Source organism: Saccostrea cucullata, unplaced genomic scaffold, assembly GCF_032062105.1.
Source record: "Saccostrea cucullata isolate Sc308-1 unplaced genomic scaffold, CSIRO_AGI_Scuc_v1 ctg2042, whole genome shotgun sequence".
NCBI classification, from domain to species: domain Eukaryota; kingdom Metazoa; phylum Mollusca; class Bivalvia; order Ostreida; family Ostreidae; genus Saccostrea; species Saccostrea cuccullata.
In genome coordinates, this window is record NW_026926591.1 from 109,352 (window position 1) to 130,780 (window position 21,429).

Consider the following 21,429-nt stretch of genomic DNA (forward strand, 5'->3'; position numbering starts at 1 on the left):
GATGGGTATTATTGGGGGATGGATCGAACGAATCGGATCAACGGCAATCGCTAGAATGATTGTTACAATTGCTTGAAGGGAGACTCCTGTTGAAAGGATTAATCCTTTCAATTTCATGTTCGAACAACTTCTTAGGAAACTACATAACTTAAAACAAGTAAACCACCATGAAAATCAGTTATTGTATTCTTATATAACGTACTAAGTGTAGATTAAATCCCTAGCGCTAAGACATTGCCTTTATTTCGTTTGAAAATTTTATATTACTATGAGAAGAGCAAGACAGGATCTTATCTCGATTATATTTTGCAGGTACTCATAAGTATTTCTTCCGCAATAAAAATTATTATATTTCATATCGTGTGAATTACTTTAGTTCATTTTACATTAAGAGATTGTCTCGAAGAAAAAAAAAACAAACAAAAAATGACTTGATAAAGATATCCGATTAACGTTAATTCATCTTTCATGGTCTTTGCTGTGATACATTTACATATATATCATTACCTTGTAGTGTATCAGCCCTGATACAGGCGTTTTAGACTAGGTGAGACAGCTCCTCGGAACTAGGGCTGTCTCGCCCTCATGACTGAGATATCTCTGTTTCTGCCCGTTGTCTCGCCCTCAAATTTCAATCCATTATTTCTTTTTAACTTGTGTGAATTAAGAATAAAATTCTTATTCATATTTAGTATTAAATAGGAATATTATACATGTATATCGATAAATTCAACCAGAACCTTTAAAAATTATTTATTTATACTAGAATTTTGAGAAAATTCTTTTTGAAAAGTGCACCAAATGATAGCACTTATGACGTAAGAGAGATAACTCTTGTTTAATTTTAGGACAGCAAGGAATCATGTTTTGAAAAAAAGGATGTTTATTTGCTTTGACAGTAAGACAATACAAAATTTCAATGTACATGTGTTGTGCCATTTTTAATTTAATATATCGTAAACAAAACCAAGAGTTACTACAAATCTCAGATTTACAAATTGTAACGATTCGTTAAAGAAGTTGTAACCCCGGATCGATCCAAAGTATAAGTAGAATATTTTTTTTAAGTTTGGGGCCTTTTTAATCTTTTTTATCTTATTGGAGATAACGCTTCAAAATGAAATGTTTCAAAATACCAGTACTATTCTTTTTAAGACAAGATCAGGCAAATCTTTCCCGGTATGATGTAACATTTACCGTCAAGCAACATCTTCAGGAACATTGAAATAAAAAAAGAATAACTCTAATTTTCTTACGACCAAATTATATAAACTTTTTGATAAAAAAATATCAAAATATTTGTTCTTTTCTTTGGTTTTAGATATATGATACATGTATAAACAACATCACACCACTGTTTTGATCTCTGCCTGCACCCTATGGGCCTGGGCCGATACCAACTGCTCGGGCTGATATCATGGCCAATTGAAATAGCAGTGTGATATTATGTTTTTTTTTTCCAAATTAAAGTTTGTATTGTTTAAAGAACTTTTGAGGTGAAATGTTTTTTTTGTTTTCTCCATATTTTCATTGAACTAATGAAATATGGAACTTTATCCTTGTGATGTTTTAAGTCGGTAGGTGGTAACATTTAACGATTTCTCAAACAGGACTTTTCTCGATATTTTTAATTAAAGACCTTAAGAAATTAACTTAAAATTAGTATAAGCATTAAACATGGCTAAAAACTAATGATAGTATTCACGATGGGTTGAATTTTGTAAAAAAAAAAAAAAAAGAAAAGGGGGGGGGGGGTAAGTCCCATAGTACCATAGTAAAATTACATGTAAAACCACTATGATTATTTGCCAATCTACAGTATCTAAAGCATATTCCCTGTTAAAATCCTCATGCTGTCTGAAGGACAAATATGGAATAAAAGTTCTCCTTAAAATGAAACTGTCAGTGCACTCTTAAAATTATGTGGATGAATATGAATGAATTCATATAATTTTCACTTCCTTTCTTTAAATATAAAGAATGCAGTGATGGATACTTTGGACTGAATTGTTTGTACAAATGTAACGATACATGTAAGGGGTGTAACAAAACGAATGGTATTTGTGACGAAGGCTGCTATCCTGGTTTGAAAGGTTCTTACTGTCATGAAGGTAAAGGCTGTATTTTTTTTTTTTTTACAATTTATTTTATTTTGGTCATTTAGGTAAAAAAATGGTAGCTGTCATATTAATGATATTCTTAATAAACAAAAAATAAATACTGGTATAATGCTTTTATATGTAAAAAAAAATATGTACATGTACCTGTAAATAAGTAAATTTACAACCGAATAAATTTTGTGATAAAACAAAGCTTTGTAACCCCCCAAAAAATAAGTTATTTGATTTGAAGATTCTTCGAAGAATATAAAAATAGATACAAAAAATGTCAACTTCATTTCAGTGACCATTGGTCATATGTAAATAAAATTTATACTTACATTAAATAAGTACATTGCATCATAAAAAAAAATTATCAATACGGGAAAAAAACTTCAACACAATGCATAATAAATGCAGATTAAAACATTATTTTAAACAACTTTAGAGTGTGATGGTGGATTTCATGGTGAGGGTTGTAGCCTACCTTGTGGGCATTGCAAAGAAAGGAACCAATGTCACTCAAAAAACGGGACGTGTTTGAATGGTTGCGCCAAGGGCTATGTGGGATTGTTTTGCAATAAAAGTAAGCTTAAACATGGACTGAAAAGTCTTAGTCATCAAATCGAACATTTGCACCTAAAATCGGACAACCTTTCTCAATCTCTGTTTTTAACATTCAGCATGTAGTGATGGATACTTTGGGGAAAGTTGTGTCAAAAAGTGCAACAATGAATGTAAAGGATGCAACAGAACAAATGGAATATGTGAAAATGGTTGTAACATGGGTTGGCAAGGAGATTTCTGCAACGAAGGTATATTTAAACAGAATTTTACTATGCATTTTTTCAGATCTTTTCTAATCATTGATGTCGAGTGAATATAATCTACTCGATCAATGAACCTAGAATAAGACAAGTTTAAATGGATGCTTATGTGGGGATGGGGGTTTAAATGACAAATTTATGCGTGCATTAAAGTTGAAGCTGATAATAACTACTTATCAATGTGTATTTAATGTAAACAAAATAATTTTAACACAAAACTTTAACACCATTTTTAAATTAAGCTTGCACTAACGGATACTTTGGGTCGAATTGTTTGCACAAATGTAACGAGACATGTAGAGGGTGTAATGGAACAAATGGCGTTTGTGAAAACGGTTGCCTCCATGGTTGGAAAGGATTATACTGTCATGAAGGTAAAAACATCAAACTTATATAGGGCAGTAAGAGCATATAAAACATGTTCCAATAAAACAATTAAACATAATCTATTAAAATAATTGTCTGCATAAATAGCTTAATCATGAAAATGCAATTAAAAACTCTTCTTATAAGAACATTTCAATTACAATTAATCAAGAGATTTTTGTACTTTAGAACATACATTTAATAATTGCCAATGGTTCAAAGCACTCGAAAGTAAATAGTTGGAATTGACATTTTATCGTTTAAATGGGAAAATACACGACTGTCAATTATCGTGAAGAGCGTTTTGATTTACTATTTTATTTTCCTTCAAGAATGCAACGGGGGATTCTTTGGAAATAATTGCAGCATGATATGTGGAAAATGTTTAAACTCGGAACAATGTCAACCAAATAACGGGACTTGTATGAATGGTTGTGAAGCAGGCTATGAAGGAGGGTTTTGTAATAAAAGTAAAATTTCCATGAATTTGTTGTATTATTCACGGAACAAACAACGACTTTTTAGAAAATATGTATTCATAAAAAAAACTAAGGTCATGTTCAGTGAAGTAAAAATAATTTTATCAGCTTACTTTTTGATCATTATTCAAAAATTTACAATAAAATGATTATTAAATTATGGCTGTAAAAATGTGCAATTTTGAACATCATAGATATTTTTTTTTCCCTGATATATTTCAATAATTAAAAAAATTGAAGCATTTTGAAAGAAATAAAAGCTTTAATAAATAACATACCAAACCTTAGAGTTTTTTGTGTTTTTATCATTTCTTCTTTTCCCTCGATCCTATTTTTTATATTTTCATATGTATTATGTAAAAAAATGTCAGTATTTATTCATTTTAACATATTATTATATCTATAGCTTGTAAAGATGGAACAATTGGATATAACTGCCAGGATAAATGTAACGATACATGTTATGGATGTAACAGAAGAAATGGTAAATGTGAAACCGGATGTCATCCAGGATGGCAAGGAGACTACTGTCATGAAGGTGAAGCATTATAAAAATTACATTAAATTAACAATACGTCTTCAACTTTAATTATGTTGTAAACACTTGTATTCCTTCGTAGGTAATTCTGTTAATACGTATACCAAGAAAAGGGAAATTTATATTTGATGCATTCCATCCATCACAATTGAATCTCATGCCAAAATAGATGTTGAATTCAGTTTGGAAATGTTTTATGAAAGTCAAACGTTTTTATTTGAACTGGTCTTACATGTACCTGACAATTATTTCAGAGTGCATTGATGGATTCTTTGGCAAGAATTGCAGTGAGACCTGCGGACATTGTAAACGAATTAAGGATTGTCAACCGATAAATGGAATGTGCCTAAATGGATGCATTGCAGGATATGAAGGACATGCCTGTAATAAAAGTATGTTATGTTATTGCATGGGTTTTATTCCGTTGTGGATACAAAAGGACATTAATGAGTGTTAGATCTACAATCATAAAACTTACCTTAAATAATTTTCTCAACCTAAAAGCATGCAGTGACGGATACTTTGGAGAAAATTGTGTCCTAAAGTGCAGCGATGCATGTAAAGGATGCAACAGAGGGAATGGGATATGTGAGAAAGGTTGTCGTCCAGGTTGGGAAGGGAAACTCTGTTCAGAACGTAAGGGAAAAAGCAAAAAAATTACCTTACCTCATATTTAAGCCTTCTTTACATTTACTTCCTTGCATTATTTTCATTAGTAATTTTACAACTACACAGGAAATATTTCAGCATTGGCATTGATAATCTTTTTGTTAATCATCAGAGTGTTTAAAAAACTTATACGGAGAAGGATGTAATGTGAGTTGTGGTCAGTGCTTGAACGGGAATCAATGTCACCATATCAACGGTTCATGTCAAAGTTCATGTGAACCTGGATACAGTGGGGATAAATGTGATGAGGGTAGATGTATTCTTTTTCATATTTTAAAACATTGTAAGGCATTTATTTAATTCGTGTTTTATACCAACATATTTTTATATAAAATGTTGATTCATTTAAACCATGGTTAATTATATTCAAGTTACCCATGCTCATTAACATAATGAACTTTTTTTCGAAACTGGTTTTATATATACTTAATTATATTTTTGGATCTGGTAGTCTGCATGTATGGGTATTTTGGAGCGAACTGTGGACAAGAGTGTAGTCTCTATTGCAAAAAAACGCGTGATTGTCACCATGTTTCCGGAATTTGTCGAGGCGGTTGTAAAAGGGGATGGCAAGGAAACGATTGTATGGAAGGTAGATAAAGTAATCAGTCAATTTCTGCTTAAAACCCATAATTAACCTGATTTAAATCTAGAATTCATTTAGGGTATTGTTTCTTCAAAGATATGGAGGATGAGCAAATAAAGGGTAAAATGGAAGACCTTACCAAACAATTCTATTCTGCTTTCGGTGTTTGCTGTTTTCTATTTTTCCTTATTGGACTTTTTACTTTGTACAAAATAGTTAAAAGGTATGTTTATTTTTCTATTTTTTTTGCAATGATACGAGATTTTCATTCAAATATCATACTTCATCTTCATCTCTAGTTTAATTTGCAGGTTTAAGAGAATCAACTGCAGAAAGAGTAATTTCTCAAGTACCTCCTCCTATCCTGGAAAGGGTGCAAAAACAACTCCCGAATCTATGGTTGAATATGAAAATAATCTTAAGGACGAATATCAAGAACTTGGAGATGTCTGCTCGCATTCCAACTACGACATGCTTAAATAATATATTCCAACATTATGCTACATGTAAACTATGGATTTATTCACCCTAATATTAGCTTTTTTATCATAATGACTTGATATTTTGATAACTGTAAGTAAAGAGATATTGTTGTTCTAAGTTTGATTGGTTGTTTGTTTGTTGGTGAACCTTCCTATCGAGAATTTCACTTGTACATTGTTGTCTGTTAAATTCTTTGACGTTTTTAATACAAGTTTCATCATAGATACCTTTAATTTATATATACACATTTACATATTTATAATTCTCACGTACAGGTGAATTACAAAATGTGAAAAGAGGGTATTTGATTTTAAATATAATTACAATAATAGAGAGGTTTAGTTCCTCTCTAGTTACAAGTAACGTAAATACCGAAACTTTGACCTACACGGTATATTTGATGTCCACGTCAATATGGTTTAGATAATAATAATAATAACAATAACAATAATTATTTACTTAGAGAAAGTGGCCTGATGAGTGTGACACACTATTCTTCCCAAGGACCTTCTAATTACAACAACAATATTACATCAAATTAGCAAAGATATACAAACAACATAGAAAGTAAATTAAAATACAAGTACATGTTTTATGTCATATGATGATAATCAAAATTGAATAGCAATAATAAAAACATAAATTAAGATGACATAAAAAGTTTTAAAATGTAATATCAGTAAGATTTTACAATACATAAGTTATAAACTTGTGCAAAAAATATAAATCAGAGGTTATCAAGTTCTGTTGATGAAGATATATGTTTCTACATCTCGTTTAAAGACTGGCAGACTTGGTGCACATCTTATATTTAAAGGTAAACTGTTCCAAATATGAACTCCAGAATATTGGAGTGAATTTTTAAACAAATGTGTTCAGTGTCAAATTAGATTCTGAGCGTAAAGTATACGCATTTGAAGTTTGACAAATAAATAAATCTTGCAGGTAAGAAGGGCTCTGATTGTTAAATATTTTGTACGACAAGATACATTTATGCAAAGTTACTAAGTCAAAAACAGATAACCACCCTAATTTTTCAAATAATGCCTTAGAAGGAGCATCAGGGGCAGCATCAAGTATAATTCTAGCGGCCCGTTTTTTAAGCTTATTGATTCTCTCCATGTAACTATGTGGTGCATTACCCCAGATAGTCAGACAATAATTAATAGAAGGTAGGATAAAGGCATTGTAAAACAGTTTTCTAGTTTTCAAAGGATGATATTTCTTGATTTTGCGCAAACTAAATTATTTGTATATTAAAGATTAGCAGACCGAGTCTACATGGATATACGTATACGTGTACGAATGCAAATTTCATGATCGTTAGGTACAGTAAATTAAGTGAACGGCATTGCATTTATAATTTTTAATTCAGACAAATTAAAGGTGGAATTAATACTTATTCTAGTCATAGACATCATAAACAATAAATAAAATATCATAATTATGTATTGTCATCTCACTGCAGTGAAGCGCTTTGAATATTTTGTTTTCTTGTATATCAACAGGACAAGCTTTTGATTCTGAATCACTTTAAAAATGGAAGAAGTCATGAAAGATACTGAATTGACAAAAATAAAAAGAAGACCACATTTTGCACTTTGTGAAGGAGTGGAGCATCCCAACAGAAAAACCTTTTGAAAACGATAAATACAAGGGCTTAATCATTATAACGTTTCGAAAGGAGGCATTTTCTTCTTTTTTTTCAAATACGCGTTTGCTCTAGATCTTTACGAGTGCTAGTATCAAAGGGAAAAAATAGTAAATAAAATACAATCTCCACAAGGACTTGACGTTACACATACTGTCTTTAACTTATTTGGCTTATTATGCCCCCGTAAACGAAGTTTCGGGGGCATATAGTTTTTGTCGTGTCCGTCTGTCTGTCTGTCTGTCTCTCTGTCTGTTTGTCTGTTTGTCCGCAAAAACTTTAACCTTGCCCATAACTTTTGATTTAGTGGAGCTATGACTTTCATATTTCATATGTGTATTCCTTGTGACAAGACCTTTCTTTGGGTACCACCAAATTTGACCTTTTGACCTTGACCTTGGAGTTTGACCCACTTTTACACGAAAATTTTATAATTTTACTTTGGCTATATCTTTTGAACTGTAGACACTAGGACATTTATACTTCAGGTATGTAATGTTTGTTAAAAGACCTTTTACTGGATAACAACAACCTTGACCTTTTGACCTTGACCTTGTAGATTTCCGTACTTGTGAAAAAACATTAACCTTGGCCATAACTTTTGTATGGTAAAAGATGGGGCTTTCATACTTCATATATGTTATTCTTCTGAGAAGACCTTTCATTGGATACCAAGAACATTGACCCTTTGACCTTGACCTTAGAGATTGACCTACTTTAAAAATCAAACCTTGACCATAACTTTGAAAGAGTTAGGGCCAGTGCTTTCATACTTTGCATATTTGATCCTTATGACAAGACCTTTTTTGGATACCACCAAATTTGACCTTTTGACCTTGACCTTGGAGTTTGACCCACTTTTACATGAAAATTTTACTTTGGCCATATCTTTTGAACAGTAGATACCAGGACATTTATACTTCAGGTATGTAATGTTTGTGAAAAGACCTTTCACTGGATAACAACAACCTTGACCCTTTGACCTTGACCTTGTAGATTTCCTTACTTGTGAAAAAAACTTTAACCTTGGCCACAACTTTTGAACGGTAAGGGATAGGGCTTTCGTACTTTATACATGTAATCCTTATGAGAAGATCTTTCATTGGATACCAAGAACTTTGACCCTTTGACCTTTGAGATTGACCTACTTTAAAAAAGCAAACCTTGACCATAACTTTTAAAGAGTTAGAGCTAGAGCTTTCATACTTAACATATTTTATCATTATGACAAGACCTTTCATTTGATAACAATAACATTGACCCTTTGACCTTGACCTTGGAGTTTGACCTAATTTTTAAGAAATTGAACGTTGACCATACGTTCTGAACGGTTAAGGCTAGGGCTTTCATGCTCTACAAAAGTATTTTATGTGGCAAGACCTTTCATTTGATATTAATTACATTGACCTTTTGACCTTGACCTTGGAGATTTTTGTATTTAAAAAACTTTAACATTAGCTTACTTTCAAATTTCAAAATTGTTTTCCAGTGAGAATACCCTACTTTTGGTACTAATTAATTAAATTTGCATTTAAGAAAAGCTTAATCTTTGCTATGTTGCCATACGGGGGCATCAGTGTTTTACAAACACATCTTGTATTTTTGTTATGTTATTGGTGCTTGTGGGTTTTATTTTATAGAAAATTTTATTTGAAGAAAAAAGCATATAGCTTTGTCAAAATAGGTTTAAATAATAAATAATATTAAGGAAAAAATCACCGCCAAAACTCTTTTTTGGTGCATTGGCGGGATCTTCTTCAAATGAATCCTGCATGCAAAATAAACATGCTGATTGGTATCAGTTTAACTTTTCGTTGATAAAAATACAAATACATGTCCTATGATGGACTCATCGATTCATGATTCCGTGAATTTTGTTTTAGTGTTCTTGTTTTATAGCCTAAATATCAATGAACTAAATCAGAAAATAAAGAATTTAATTGATAACTTTACATGGTTATGTCGTACGTGTAGACAGTTTTAAATTTGTGACTACACGTCGGGTCTGACGTCATGATTAAAAAAAAAACAATTGAATATATCACCCGTACAAGCTCGTCACAAAACTAAACCTCTCTAATGATTTCATCATTTGACTTGGAAAGGTGAATCGGGACATGACGTTTCCATAGCGACCTTATTCATCACTTGATTAATTAATTTTATTCTTGAATACGGTGAAAATGAGGAGAAAAAGAAAAGAAAATTCCATATGGAGACGCTACCACTTGCCGATGAAGCGCTGCAAATTCTGCTCTTTATTTGACACGTAAGGCCATTGAGTAGGGGGGATTTTTTTTCGTGCCAGAGCGTACTGCGACGCGGGACCTTGGTTTATAGGTCTAATCCGAAGGACCGGTCTTCACGTCCAGCATCGGGATCCAAACCTGCGACATAAGGATCAACTTCTTACTTCGCGACTCAAGAGCAGACGCTCTGTCCTCTGCGCCACGCAGGCGACTGAATCAACCAAAAGAGAGTCCAATTTTTCATCATATATTGTGTGATTTACCCTTCTGAGTCCTTCACGTACAAAAAAATGTTTGAAATTTCTAGAGCAAGATTATTCTTTATAGCTTGTGAATCCCTTGCCCTCTGTCTTTGTAGAAATACTTCAAACTGTAAATTGAAATGGTGGTATTTGAGGTGTTAGAGGAAATTTTTCGGTAATTAGCATTATAAAAATATATGTCTTTCAAAGTTTCAAAAATAAATAACATTTCTTGTCAAAACAGCGTAAGATTAAAATACAAGATATTTGATATATTTATATGTTTGTATATTTGTGTATATAACAATATTGATTATATTTCATTGAAAAGGGGGTTGAAGAACGAACATTGTTCATTCTAAAAAATTCTTTGAAAGTATAGAAAGTATTGAAAAGAGCATAAACACAGACGCCTCCAAATTTCAACGATGGGATCAGATTCCTATGAGGAATAAAAATATGCACATAAAATTGCAGCAAAGACCAAAAAATTCTTCCTATCCACGAATCTTCTCGGTTTTTTATAATGATTGTTCAAGAAATAATTTCAATGCCTTTATTTCTATTAGGATAATCCATTAAATCGTGTTAATTAATTTTGTTTTCATTTTATGTTATATTTATATTTCTATCTAATTTTATAAGTTCGTGCTGCCTACGTGGCACAGTGGTTAGAGTGTCTGGTCTAGAGTCGCAAAGTATGGAGTTTATCCTTACCTATACGTCGTGCTTTCAAAATGAACGTAAAGATCGTTCCTCTAGATGAGATTTCATAAATTTAGACTGTCCCGTTTTGCGGTAAGTGTTACGTAAAAAATCCCTCAATGCTAAATGGCCTTACAGGCCAAATATAGGACAGAATTTGCAGGTGAATGTAAAGAAATAAAGAGTTTTCTCCTTAGTTTTTTTCCCATTTTACAGTAAGCTTTATTAAAAAAAATTATCTGGGGTTTAAATTATTTAGATTCATAATCCAAACTGAGTCTGGGGTAAATTGAAGAAAAAGTCCTCTTAATTTTCATTTCTGATATGACATTCAATTACTTAAAACAGCATTATCATTCACGTTTGTTCCCATGTTTATGTAGGATTGTTTGTTATTCAAACAAAAGACGTAATTCTCCTAAAAAAGTTTAGTACAATTATATTTTCTCCATTGTTTGTAGTGAATGTATAGTACTGTAGATCAATTAATTTTCGCGACACTTTATTTTCGCGAGATAGTCATTGACTCTAGATTAGCGAGACAAAATTTTCACGAATTGTGGTTATTCTTCTATATAATCTTAAGGAATACGTTTATACGCGAGAATTTAATTCGTCTCGCGTAATTACGCGAAAATAAAGTTCTCGCGAATAAAAAGTGATTTACAGTAGTTTCCTTTCAAAATATTATTTTTTTTAATATAATTTACTTCGATTGTTGTCGTCACAAAATTATTCAAATTGAATTTTGTAAATATTCTTGCTTCATTACATTGTGAAGTTGAATAAGTTTCCTAGCAATACTTGATATCATGAATACTTTTTTGACAAGAATAACAAAAACGAATTTAAAAACATATGGTACGCGAAAGTTGAATGTACAACAATCTTAAATTCTTCTTTTTTTCGTTACTGTTCACGAAAGCTCAGTCGCTATGGCGCTCGCTTCGTGAGTTCGAATATCGGCCGCGACTAATATAAGTCGAAATAAGAAAAAAATCGGTCCCAACTGTTCCTTCACCATGCACTCGGCATGATGCAGGTTCTTCGGATGAAACCTTAAAAGCCGAGGCCCCGTATCACGGCAAATCTTTGGCACGATAAAAATCCCTCACTGGCCCTGAGTGTCGAGTAAAGATCAAAATTTGAAGCCCTTTACCGGTATAATGTTACGTCTCTATATGAGTGAAAAATTCTTAAATGGGACTTAATACAACATACAATCAATCAATCTTTTTTGTTATGGACTACAAAATTGTCTCATTTTGACATGCATACTATAATGCTATCTGTCAGGAGGATTTTTTTACAGGTTTAAAGATATTATGATTAAGCGTTCTCTTTGCCTTCCATCATTTGAAAGGATCTATTTCTATAGAATATATTTTTAAATGTTAACTTTGCTAGGTTTTATTAATGAATTCTTATCATACAACTTTAAATTAAACAAATGTATAAAATATGATAAAACAAATCGATCAAAAGAAAATAGAAAACAAAACTGCATATCCAAAAATTTCGTGATAAATGCTTGTGCTAGACAATTGATAAGGAAAAATAATCTAATTTTAAATCTTGGACAAACAATTCCCGTAGAAGAAAACTGTCTAAAGCTTTGTATCGTATTTAGAAGATAACGCCAATGTCAACGTGTCTTCATTATCATGTTTTAATTCTTTTGGATGATCGTCCTTCTTGATCAAAGCTATATCGTCCTTTTCAGGAATGGAAAAATCGTCAACCAAATAAGACTTGGCAATTAATTTTCTCGAAAGAATCCTCTTACTGGAAGACAAAAATTATTCTCTTTAAAAATCATAATAACGATAATAATGGATTTAAACACGAAATGGTCACGTAAAATTTTGAAACACAATTTCTCACCTTTTCAGTATTTTGTACAATACATAAATACATATTACAAAAAGGGTGGCACAAAGCGCAATCAGAACACCATTGAATTTTGTTTGGGACACGTTTTCGCCGTCTTGGACTGAAAGAAAAATAAATCTTTTAAATAAAATTGATTATTATGATCGGTAAATATAAAACAAATAAAAAAATAAATTACCAAATAGACATTGATTTCCTTGTACCCCAGCTTTGCAGCCAGAATTACAAACACCAGTCACATGATGACAGTCACGTGATACTTTACAAAACGTACTACATGCCCTTTTACAGTCAGGACCATAAAACCCAAACTCACAAACTACAAAAAAACCGCCTCAAACATTTATTGATATATAGCAAAAATATCTTTAAAACATACTTTTCAGAAACATATCATTTAGAATTATTTACCTTGATCACATTTATTTCCCTGATAGCCAGAGTCGCAACCATTATCACAGGAACCAGTAATGTGATGACAAATCCCCCTGTCCGCACATTTGCCACATGATTCGTTACAACCGACTCCATACGAAGTCAAATCACACACTACAGTATTATTTATAAGGTTATAAACATGATAAAATAATGACATTGTAATCTTTTTTTTCAACAATTTGTACATTTAGACGAAAGAAAATCAAAGAAAATATTGGGCTTATAACATTGTTATCACCTTTGGAAGTAAGCATTTGTTAGTAAAAAATAAATAAATTAATACCCTCATGACAGAATTCTCCTTTCCAGCCAGGATGACAGCTATTTCCACAGGAACCATTTATTCTGTTACATTCTTGACATGTATCATTACACATGTATAAACAATCTTCTCCATAGTATCCATCTTGGCATGCTTAAGAAGATATGCGTATTTATTTTAGATGCATTTTTTAAAGAAAAATAACTTACACATAGACGAAGGCGTGTGGAACCTCAGAAAAAAACGATATTCAGTTAGTCAGTTAAATGAGAATAAAAATAAATGTGAATACCGTTTTTGGAAATTTCATATTTTAGAAAAAAAAGATCAAATATACAAACTATATATATATATATATATATATATATATATATATATATATATATATATATATATATATATATATATATTATCGACGGTTTTGATTACTTGTGTTGCAGAGTTGTCCTTTATATCCCCGAGAGCATCCTTTCAAACACGTCCCATCAACTGGGTTACAATCCACATGTTTTTTGCAGTATCCACAAGGCTTGTTACAATTTTCGCCAAAGAATCCATCATCACATCCTAAAAATATGATTAATTTCATGTCATACACACCTACAAAAAAATTAATAGCCTTTTCATTACTGTAAATAACATATTTTTGGCGATAACTTATTATCTTAAAAGGGCCCTTTAACGTCAAATATCGAGAATAATTATTCGCGAATGGCGGTCAAGAGAATTAACATAGATTTTAAAAATGAAAGCGAGTTATTTTATTTCGCGAGTACTGCTTCTCATGAAATTACGCGATAATTAATTCCTCGTGTATGATAAGGAAACTATAGTATTAATTTTGCAATTTATAGAAACACATATACTATAATGTTTATTTTTTCCAATAATAATTGCACAAAAAGGAATATAACAGAACTGGCAAAATGGAATAGTTGTACAAAAAGAGAAATTAAGGAACAGTGGTTGATTTCAAAATAAGATCCGTCACTGCAATTTTTTACAGAATGTTTTATTTTGGACGCTGTCATCTCTATAAACTTATCATTCTTTTTTAAACCCACTTATTCAAACATGTATTCTATCAATGAAACGTTCAATTGTCAGTAGTCTAGGCGTAAGAAAAAATTCACATACTGGGGTTCCACTCTTGAGTATCGTAACTAGTTGGGAAGCAACACACCCATATCCAAATGAAAGCGCAGAATTGCTACATAACTAAAAGGAACACTGAAGATGACAATGTTTAAGCCATCATCCGACAAAGCAGGAACACTGTAACAACATTGTTTTCTTTTGTAAGGCTCATTATGTAAATTGCATTCTAGAAGAACTTGAATTTAATCCTACAAGTGGTAATCCTACTTATACTCATACTTCCCTTTCTACGGAAGAAATTCTCCAAAAAACAGTTTTGAATTCTTTTAATATTCCACAAAGCCAAAATGAATTTGAACTACATTAAATATATTGGATTCCGAAACTTCATTAGAATCCTTACAAACAAAGATACATTGCAGGTTCAAGTAAATGTTCAACCAAGCCTCTTTTGTTACGCCTCACTAAGTTATTGACAGTAGTGAAGGAAAAACTTCAAGAATACTGTGCTACTATATATTCAAGAAGTGGTGTAATTTAGATGTGGATACTAAACAAATCTAAGAAAACAAACTAAAGAACTTTTGACATATTGAAATCACAAGACTTTACAAAAATCAACAGCTTAAAAACGTACGACTTTTCGAATTTATACACAACAATTCCCCACGACAAATTAAAATGCAGGCTATTTGATATCATTGACAGCTGCTACTTCAATAAAAATGGAATTCGTAAATTTACTTACCTCGTCATTGGTCATTTGCAAAATTATTTTGTTAAAACAGATTCTGATTGCACATATAAGTACGCTGAAGTTGACAAAAAACTTAAACTTACAATGTAAGGCAAATTTTCTATCACCTATAAATATTCATTAATTGAGAAAATTAATTCGATATTTGCAAACAACAACTCTTTTGAGAAGCATTATTGAAAATATTTTATTTTTGGTCTTCTCAACCCTTACGACATTTTATGATAAAATAAAGAATTTGACTTTAGCTTAAGATGATTCATGATCCCGGGACCTGATATTCATTTTACTTATATAGGAATAATAGATATTCAAAACCAACTTAAACTTGAAATATTTTACGTTGTATTTAAAGACTAAAGATGAAAATGTAAAAATTTTGAAATATACTCACAAGTTCATAATAATATAAAATAAAGTTAATTTTGTAGAGTCATAAATAAGATATGACAATGGTCCTGTTTGAAATGCCTATTCTTTCTAAAAGATGATTGTAACGGTTTGCTGAAAATTATATTTTTGTTACCGAGATTGGTTCTCTTGCTCATCAACTAACGCATGCATCAACTATTTGCATATAAGAAATTATATTACAGGTATTGAAATAATCTATGGTGAAATGTTAACAAGCATACTTTTTTAAAAAGGTGATATCGTTTACTAGCTTACAGTTGTACATGTACCTTCATTGCAGTAATCGCCTTTCCATCCTGGATGACATCCGTTTTCACATTTTCCATTTGTTCTGTTACATCCATAGCATGTACTATAACAGATCTCCAAACAATTCCGTCCAAATGTTCCTATTCCACAGGCTGTCAAGTACAGTAGTAAAACCAAAATTTTATCAAAATGTATGTGGTAAAAATTGGATTATATAATTAGAAATTAATGATTCTTCTCAGAGATACATATTTCATATTAATAACATGTTTACTTTTGTTACAAAAAGTCCCTTCATATCCTTCAGCACAGCCGTTCATGCATGTCCCATTAATATGGCTACATGGTTCTGATTTTACACAGTGTCCACAAGGAATACTGCAATTATAACCGAAGAATCCACCTACACATACTAAAAAAAATCACATCAAAAGTAATAAACAAAATTACTTCTGAAATGGTTTATTTTGTATTATGGTTACTTTATTGATATTTTTCTAGAGGTAGTATGCTTCGATTTCGATATCTTTTTTTCGGTAATCATAAGATAAAACAACTGAATGGTAAATGCATGATCTATAAGAATGACCGAATGAACCTCTTTTACTCAGAAATATTTCATCCATCGTTCATTCACCTCTTGGAAAAAAAATTAATGACAGAAATCCATTCAGTGATTATCTAAAACTTTGTTTAAGATATCAAACAGTTTTCTTTAAAAAGGCCATCGCTTAAAGATTTTTTGAAATGAATCTGTCTCCTTTACCTTGATGACAGTAATCGCCTTCCCAACCAGGAACACATCCATTCTCACACAAACCGTTTATTCTGTTACATCCTCTGCATGTATTGTTACACTCGTGGACACAGTTTTCTCCAAAATATCCTTCCATGCAAGCTTCAGAATAAGAAGTAGAATAGAAATATTAAATATATCTTTCATTACAATTGCATTGATATTTTCTTCAGAATCATACAATATATTTTTTTTAAATTATGTTATATATGCATACATATCAAAACAATGTATTTTAATAGTTGTTTTACTTTCATTACACAACTGCCCTTCAAATCCCTCGGAACAACCATTTAGACACGTTCCATTAATTGGAAAACATTCCAAAGAATTTTTACAATGCCCACAAGTCATATTACACTGCTCCCCAAAGAAACCATCATCACATTCTGAAAATAATTATTTTTTTTTAACCTTAAATAACGAGAAGAGGCTAATGTAAAGCATGACAATAACAAAAATGAAATATCTTTCAGCCAAATATTAACAATACAAATAAATACATGTATTAAGGTGGTTTAAACAAGATCAATCTAAATTTTCAGATGTTTAACAAACTGCATAAGGGGGACGGGGGGTAAATATTCCTTATTGACTAGTAAACCCCCGGTAAACCCTATGAATCGATCAAGGATATTATGCCTAACCATTCTAGTGTAAATCAAGGACCTAGCTATCATTCAAGTCAAAACAAGGTTAACAAATTCTAGACCCTATGATAGGTAACATTTCTTATACCAACAAGTTCATTTAAAAGACTATAAAATATACACGTAAACGCTCATTTAAGAGAAAAAGTTGTACGAATATTTAATATTTTTTTATTGTTTGTTTTCAAGTTTGGGAAGGATATCCACTTTTCCATATTCAGATTGATTGCAAGTGACTTTCTATGTAAAAAGAAAAGTAAGGTTTGCACTTCAAGTTCTCACCTTCATTGCAGAATTCTCCTTGCCAACCAGGATGACATCCATTGTTACAGATACCATTTGTTCTGTTGCATCCTCTACAAGTACTATTGCAGGTCTCCAGACAGTTTCGTCCAAATGTTCCGTTCATGCACGCTGTTAAAAATATCATTTTTTTTTAAACCAAAAAAATTTTTTTTTTCATGTTCTTTTTCAATAAAGTCAAAAAGGCATAGAAAATAAATAAATAAATAAATAGATAAATAAATAAATATATATAATTATATTTTTTTCTTTAATATGAAAAGGACACCCGCGAAACAAATCTTACTTTCATTGCACAATGTTCCTCCAAAACCCTCATTACAACCATTTTTACACGTTCCATTCTTTGGCTGACATTGTTCTGACTTCCAACAATTTCCACAAACCCTGCTACAATTATCTCCATAAAATCCATTGTTACATTCTACGATTAAAACGATATATTATTAGTCAAAAATTGTATTTCAATTGAATTTTGCTAGATTATTTTCCAGAGGAGGAAGGTGACTTAAAATTCAATGTGAAATAGTATTGATCTTTTTTTTAATTCTATTATTATTATTTTTTCGTTGAAAACAACCTATGATATCAAAATATTTACCTTCATGACAGTACTTCCCTTTAAAACCAGGATAACAATCATTTTCACAAATCCCGTTTGTTCTGTTACATCCTTTGCATGCATTGTTACACGTACTGACGCAGTTTTCTCCAAAATATCCTCGACTGCATGCTTGAAGGAAATTTTTTGATTATAACTTTATTCTGATTTGTGATTTTATTATCATGTTTTGAAATACAATTCTTCTGTTACTTTGTTTTTGAAATACCTTTGTTGCAAAGCTCTCCTTCATATCCCCCTGAACATCCATTCAAACACGTCCCGTTTATTGGGTTACAATCCGCCGAATCCTTGCAGTATCCACACGTCATGTTACAATTCTTGCCATAGAACCCATCATCACAGTCTTTAGATATGAAAAATAACATATTGACTCAGGCTATTGAGCAGACACAAATCCCAGACTAAAGTTGCAAAGGAACACCTTGGTCAACTTTGTCTTGCCGTTCAAGAAACTTAAAAACAACGTCAACTTCTTCACATGAGAAAACAATTCTCCAATGTTTTTTGAACAGACCTAATCCCTAGAGTTCGCGACATATTTAAACTTTAATTTACATACTTCTATGACGCCTTATCAACTTACAAAAATTATCTTTCCTGTCCACAGGTGTGATGTTATCCTTTACACAGTGCAATGTATAAATACCTCTCCGTTTTTTCGGACTAAACTAAGGTGATATACGGAATGCCTATTTTACCTCATCCTACTTCTAAAGTCATTATTTGAAAATATTTCAAATCTAAAACAATGGTCTAATTCATTCTTTCATGATACAACTAGTAATTTCCCTGCCTGACAATGCCTGAATATCTACATCGTAATTATCACTAGCTAGGTAAGTTCCCATTATTTTTTTTTCTCAAAGTATCAATCTTTTATTTTGTACTTATTTTCTTACTTAATGGGCTTTGATTTAAAGGTTTTCTACATGGACCAGAATAAATTTACATTATGATACATGTTCCATTAATTATTTCCTTCTAAAGAAAACTTCTTCTTTCTAGGCGTAAAAATGTTTACATACTTAAAGTTTTTTTTTTATTATTTTACCAATTACATTGGCATTTATAATTGTTTCTACTACAATCATCCCATTTTCTCTAAAAAGTGATAAATAATTAAAAATCTAAGCAGTGTAGAGTTTTATTATTATAATTTTAAGGTATACCTTCGTGACAGAAATCTCCTTTCCATCCTGGATGACACCCATTGTCACATTTACCGTCTGTGCTGTTACATGTATAACCATAACATGTTTTGTTACACATCTCTATACAGTTTCTCCCAAATTTTCCAATTTCACATGCTAAAGTGTAATATAAGGAAGCAACCATTTATCTTGTAAATATCCGAACATTTTTTAAAGGTAGTAAATTTTATATATATATTTTTTTTAAATTCGTCATTGACATCTTACTTTCATTGCAGAAAATCCCTTGATACCCTTCATCACAACCATGTAAACATGTTCCATTAATCGGGTGGCATTGTTCTGAGGTATCACAGTTTCCACAAAGTATGCTGCAGTTAATTCCGTAAAATCCACCATCGCATTCTAGAACAAATTTATGCATTTATACACTCTCTTTTTCTAAAAAAACAAATATGGAAAAACTTTTTTTAATCGTTGTATAATTGACAAAGTAAAAAAATAATGAAAAATAAAAAAAAAATACTCGGTGAGATCTATCATTATTATTTGGTATATTTTTAGACCTTACTACCGTTTTTTTTTTTTTTTTTTTTTTCTGGCTATGGCAAAACTATCTTTAAAAAAGTGATTAAATGAGTAAATGGAAAAGGAGAAAATAAAATAACTGATAATTTTATTTGTTATTTGAGTTTGAGATTTTGAGAATATTTTTCTTTAATTTTACCTTGATGACAGAATTCTCCTTTCAAACCGGAATGACATCCACTGTCACAAACACCATTTATTCTGTTGCACCCGTTACATGTATCGTTACAGGTGTTGAGACAATTTTCTCCAAAGAATCCATAAGAACAAGCTAGACATTTTAAGAGAAATAAAATATTTAACATTTCTATGAGAAGTGTAATTTATGTAATCCAGAAGATATTTATCACTGAAAGCTCCCTTGTCCGTAAATTTCAATGAAACCTGGGGTTTCCGGAATATACAAGTTTAACTGAAAAATGTCTCTCTTATTTTCTTTCATATTTTACTTTCAATGCATAGTTGTCCCTCATATCCTTCAGAGCAACCATTTAAACACGACCCATTAATTGCATGGCATTCGTCTGTTTTTCTGCAATGTCCACAAGATGTATTACATTGTTCTCCAAAAAATCCCTCATCGCATTCTGCAAGAAATATCAAATATTTTACATTCTAAATAAAAGAAGGAAATTTGCATATATTCTTTAGTGTGTAAGTGTGAATTATTTTTATAATACAGATTTTTATTAAAGCTTAGATTTTTAATGTCGCATTTTTATTTCTAAGAGTTTATTGTGTAGATTTAAAATTTACATGTTACATTTATACTGCATGTAATCCCGAACTCGTATAATTAAGAATATCCAATCAAATATTGTTTAAAGACAAGCACAATCAAATTAAATTGGAAATGAAATCTTGTAAAGGGTGACTTTTAGATATGATTTTTTTGCATGTTAAATCCAACAGAATATTCTGCAAAACATGCCTATATAATAACAATGATTTAAAATGGATGGTAGATTATAACAAGCATTCGAAATGGATGGCAGATGCTCGGATTAATTGTCAAGAATGATCCAATTAAATTGTATAACGGATGTTTGCTAAATATTTTTTTCATATTTAATGTGTCAAGCTATAAAAGTTCTTAGTGTATTTATGGTAAAAACAAACAAAGTGAAATAGATCGCTTGCCTTCATGACAGTAATCTCCCTTCCAACCTGGCTGACACCCAGTTTCACATTTACCATTAGTTCTGTTACAGCCATAACACGCACTATTACACGTCTCAATACAGTTTTGTCCAAATGTTCCGTTTTTACAAGCTGAAAGGCATATAAGACTTGAAAAATTAATCGTATTAG

General features: G+C 31.2%; 2 protein-coding genes across 2 annotated transcripts in view; one reads left to right on the forward strand and one right to left on the reverse strand.

Moving 5' to 3' along the window:
- Window positions 1–21,429, reverse strand: part of LOC134272169 (multiple epidermal growth factor-like domains protein 6) — an 88,133-nt gene that overhangs the window by 61,997 nt on the left and 4,707 nt on the right. The gene's annotated exons all lie outside the window — the stretch shown is intronic.
- LOC134272167 (multiple epidermal growth factor-like domains protein 11) overlaps window positions 1–21,429 on the forward strand; it is a 137,850-nt gene that overhangs the window by 12,819 nt on the left and 103,602 nt on the right. The window contains exons 6-9 of the mRNA XM_062754418.1: window positions 2,548–2,685; window positions 2,783–2,914; window positions 3,169–3,300; window positions 4,564–4,701. Coding sequence (XP_062610402.1) covers window positions 2,548–2,685; window positions 2,783–2,914; window positions 3,169–3,300; window positions 4,564–4,701 — 540 coding nt within the window. The remainder of the gene's footprint in view (window positions 1–2,547; window positions 2,686–2,782; window positions 2,915–3,168; window positions 3,301–4,563; window positions 4,702–21,429) is intronic.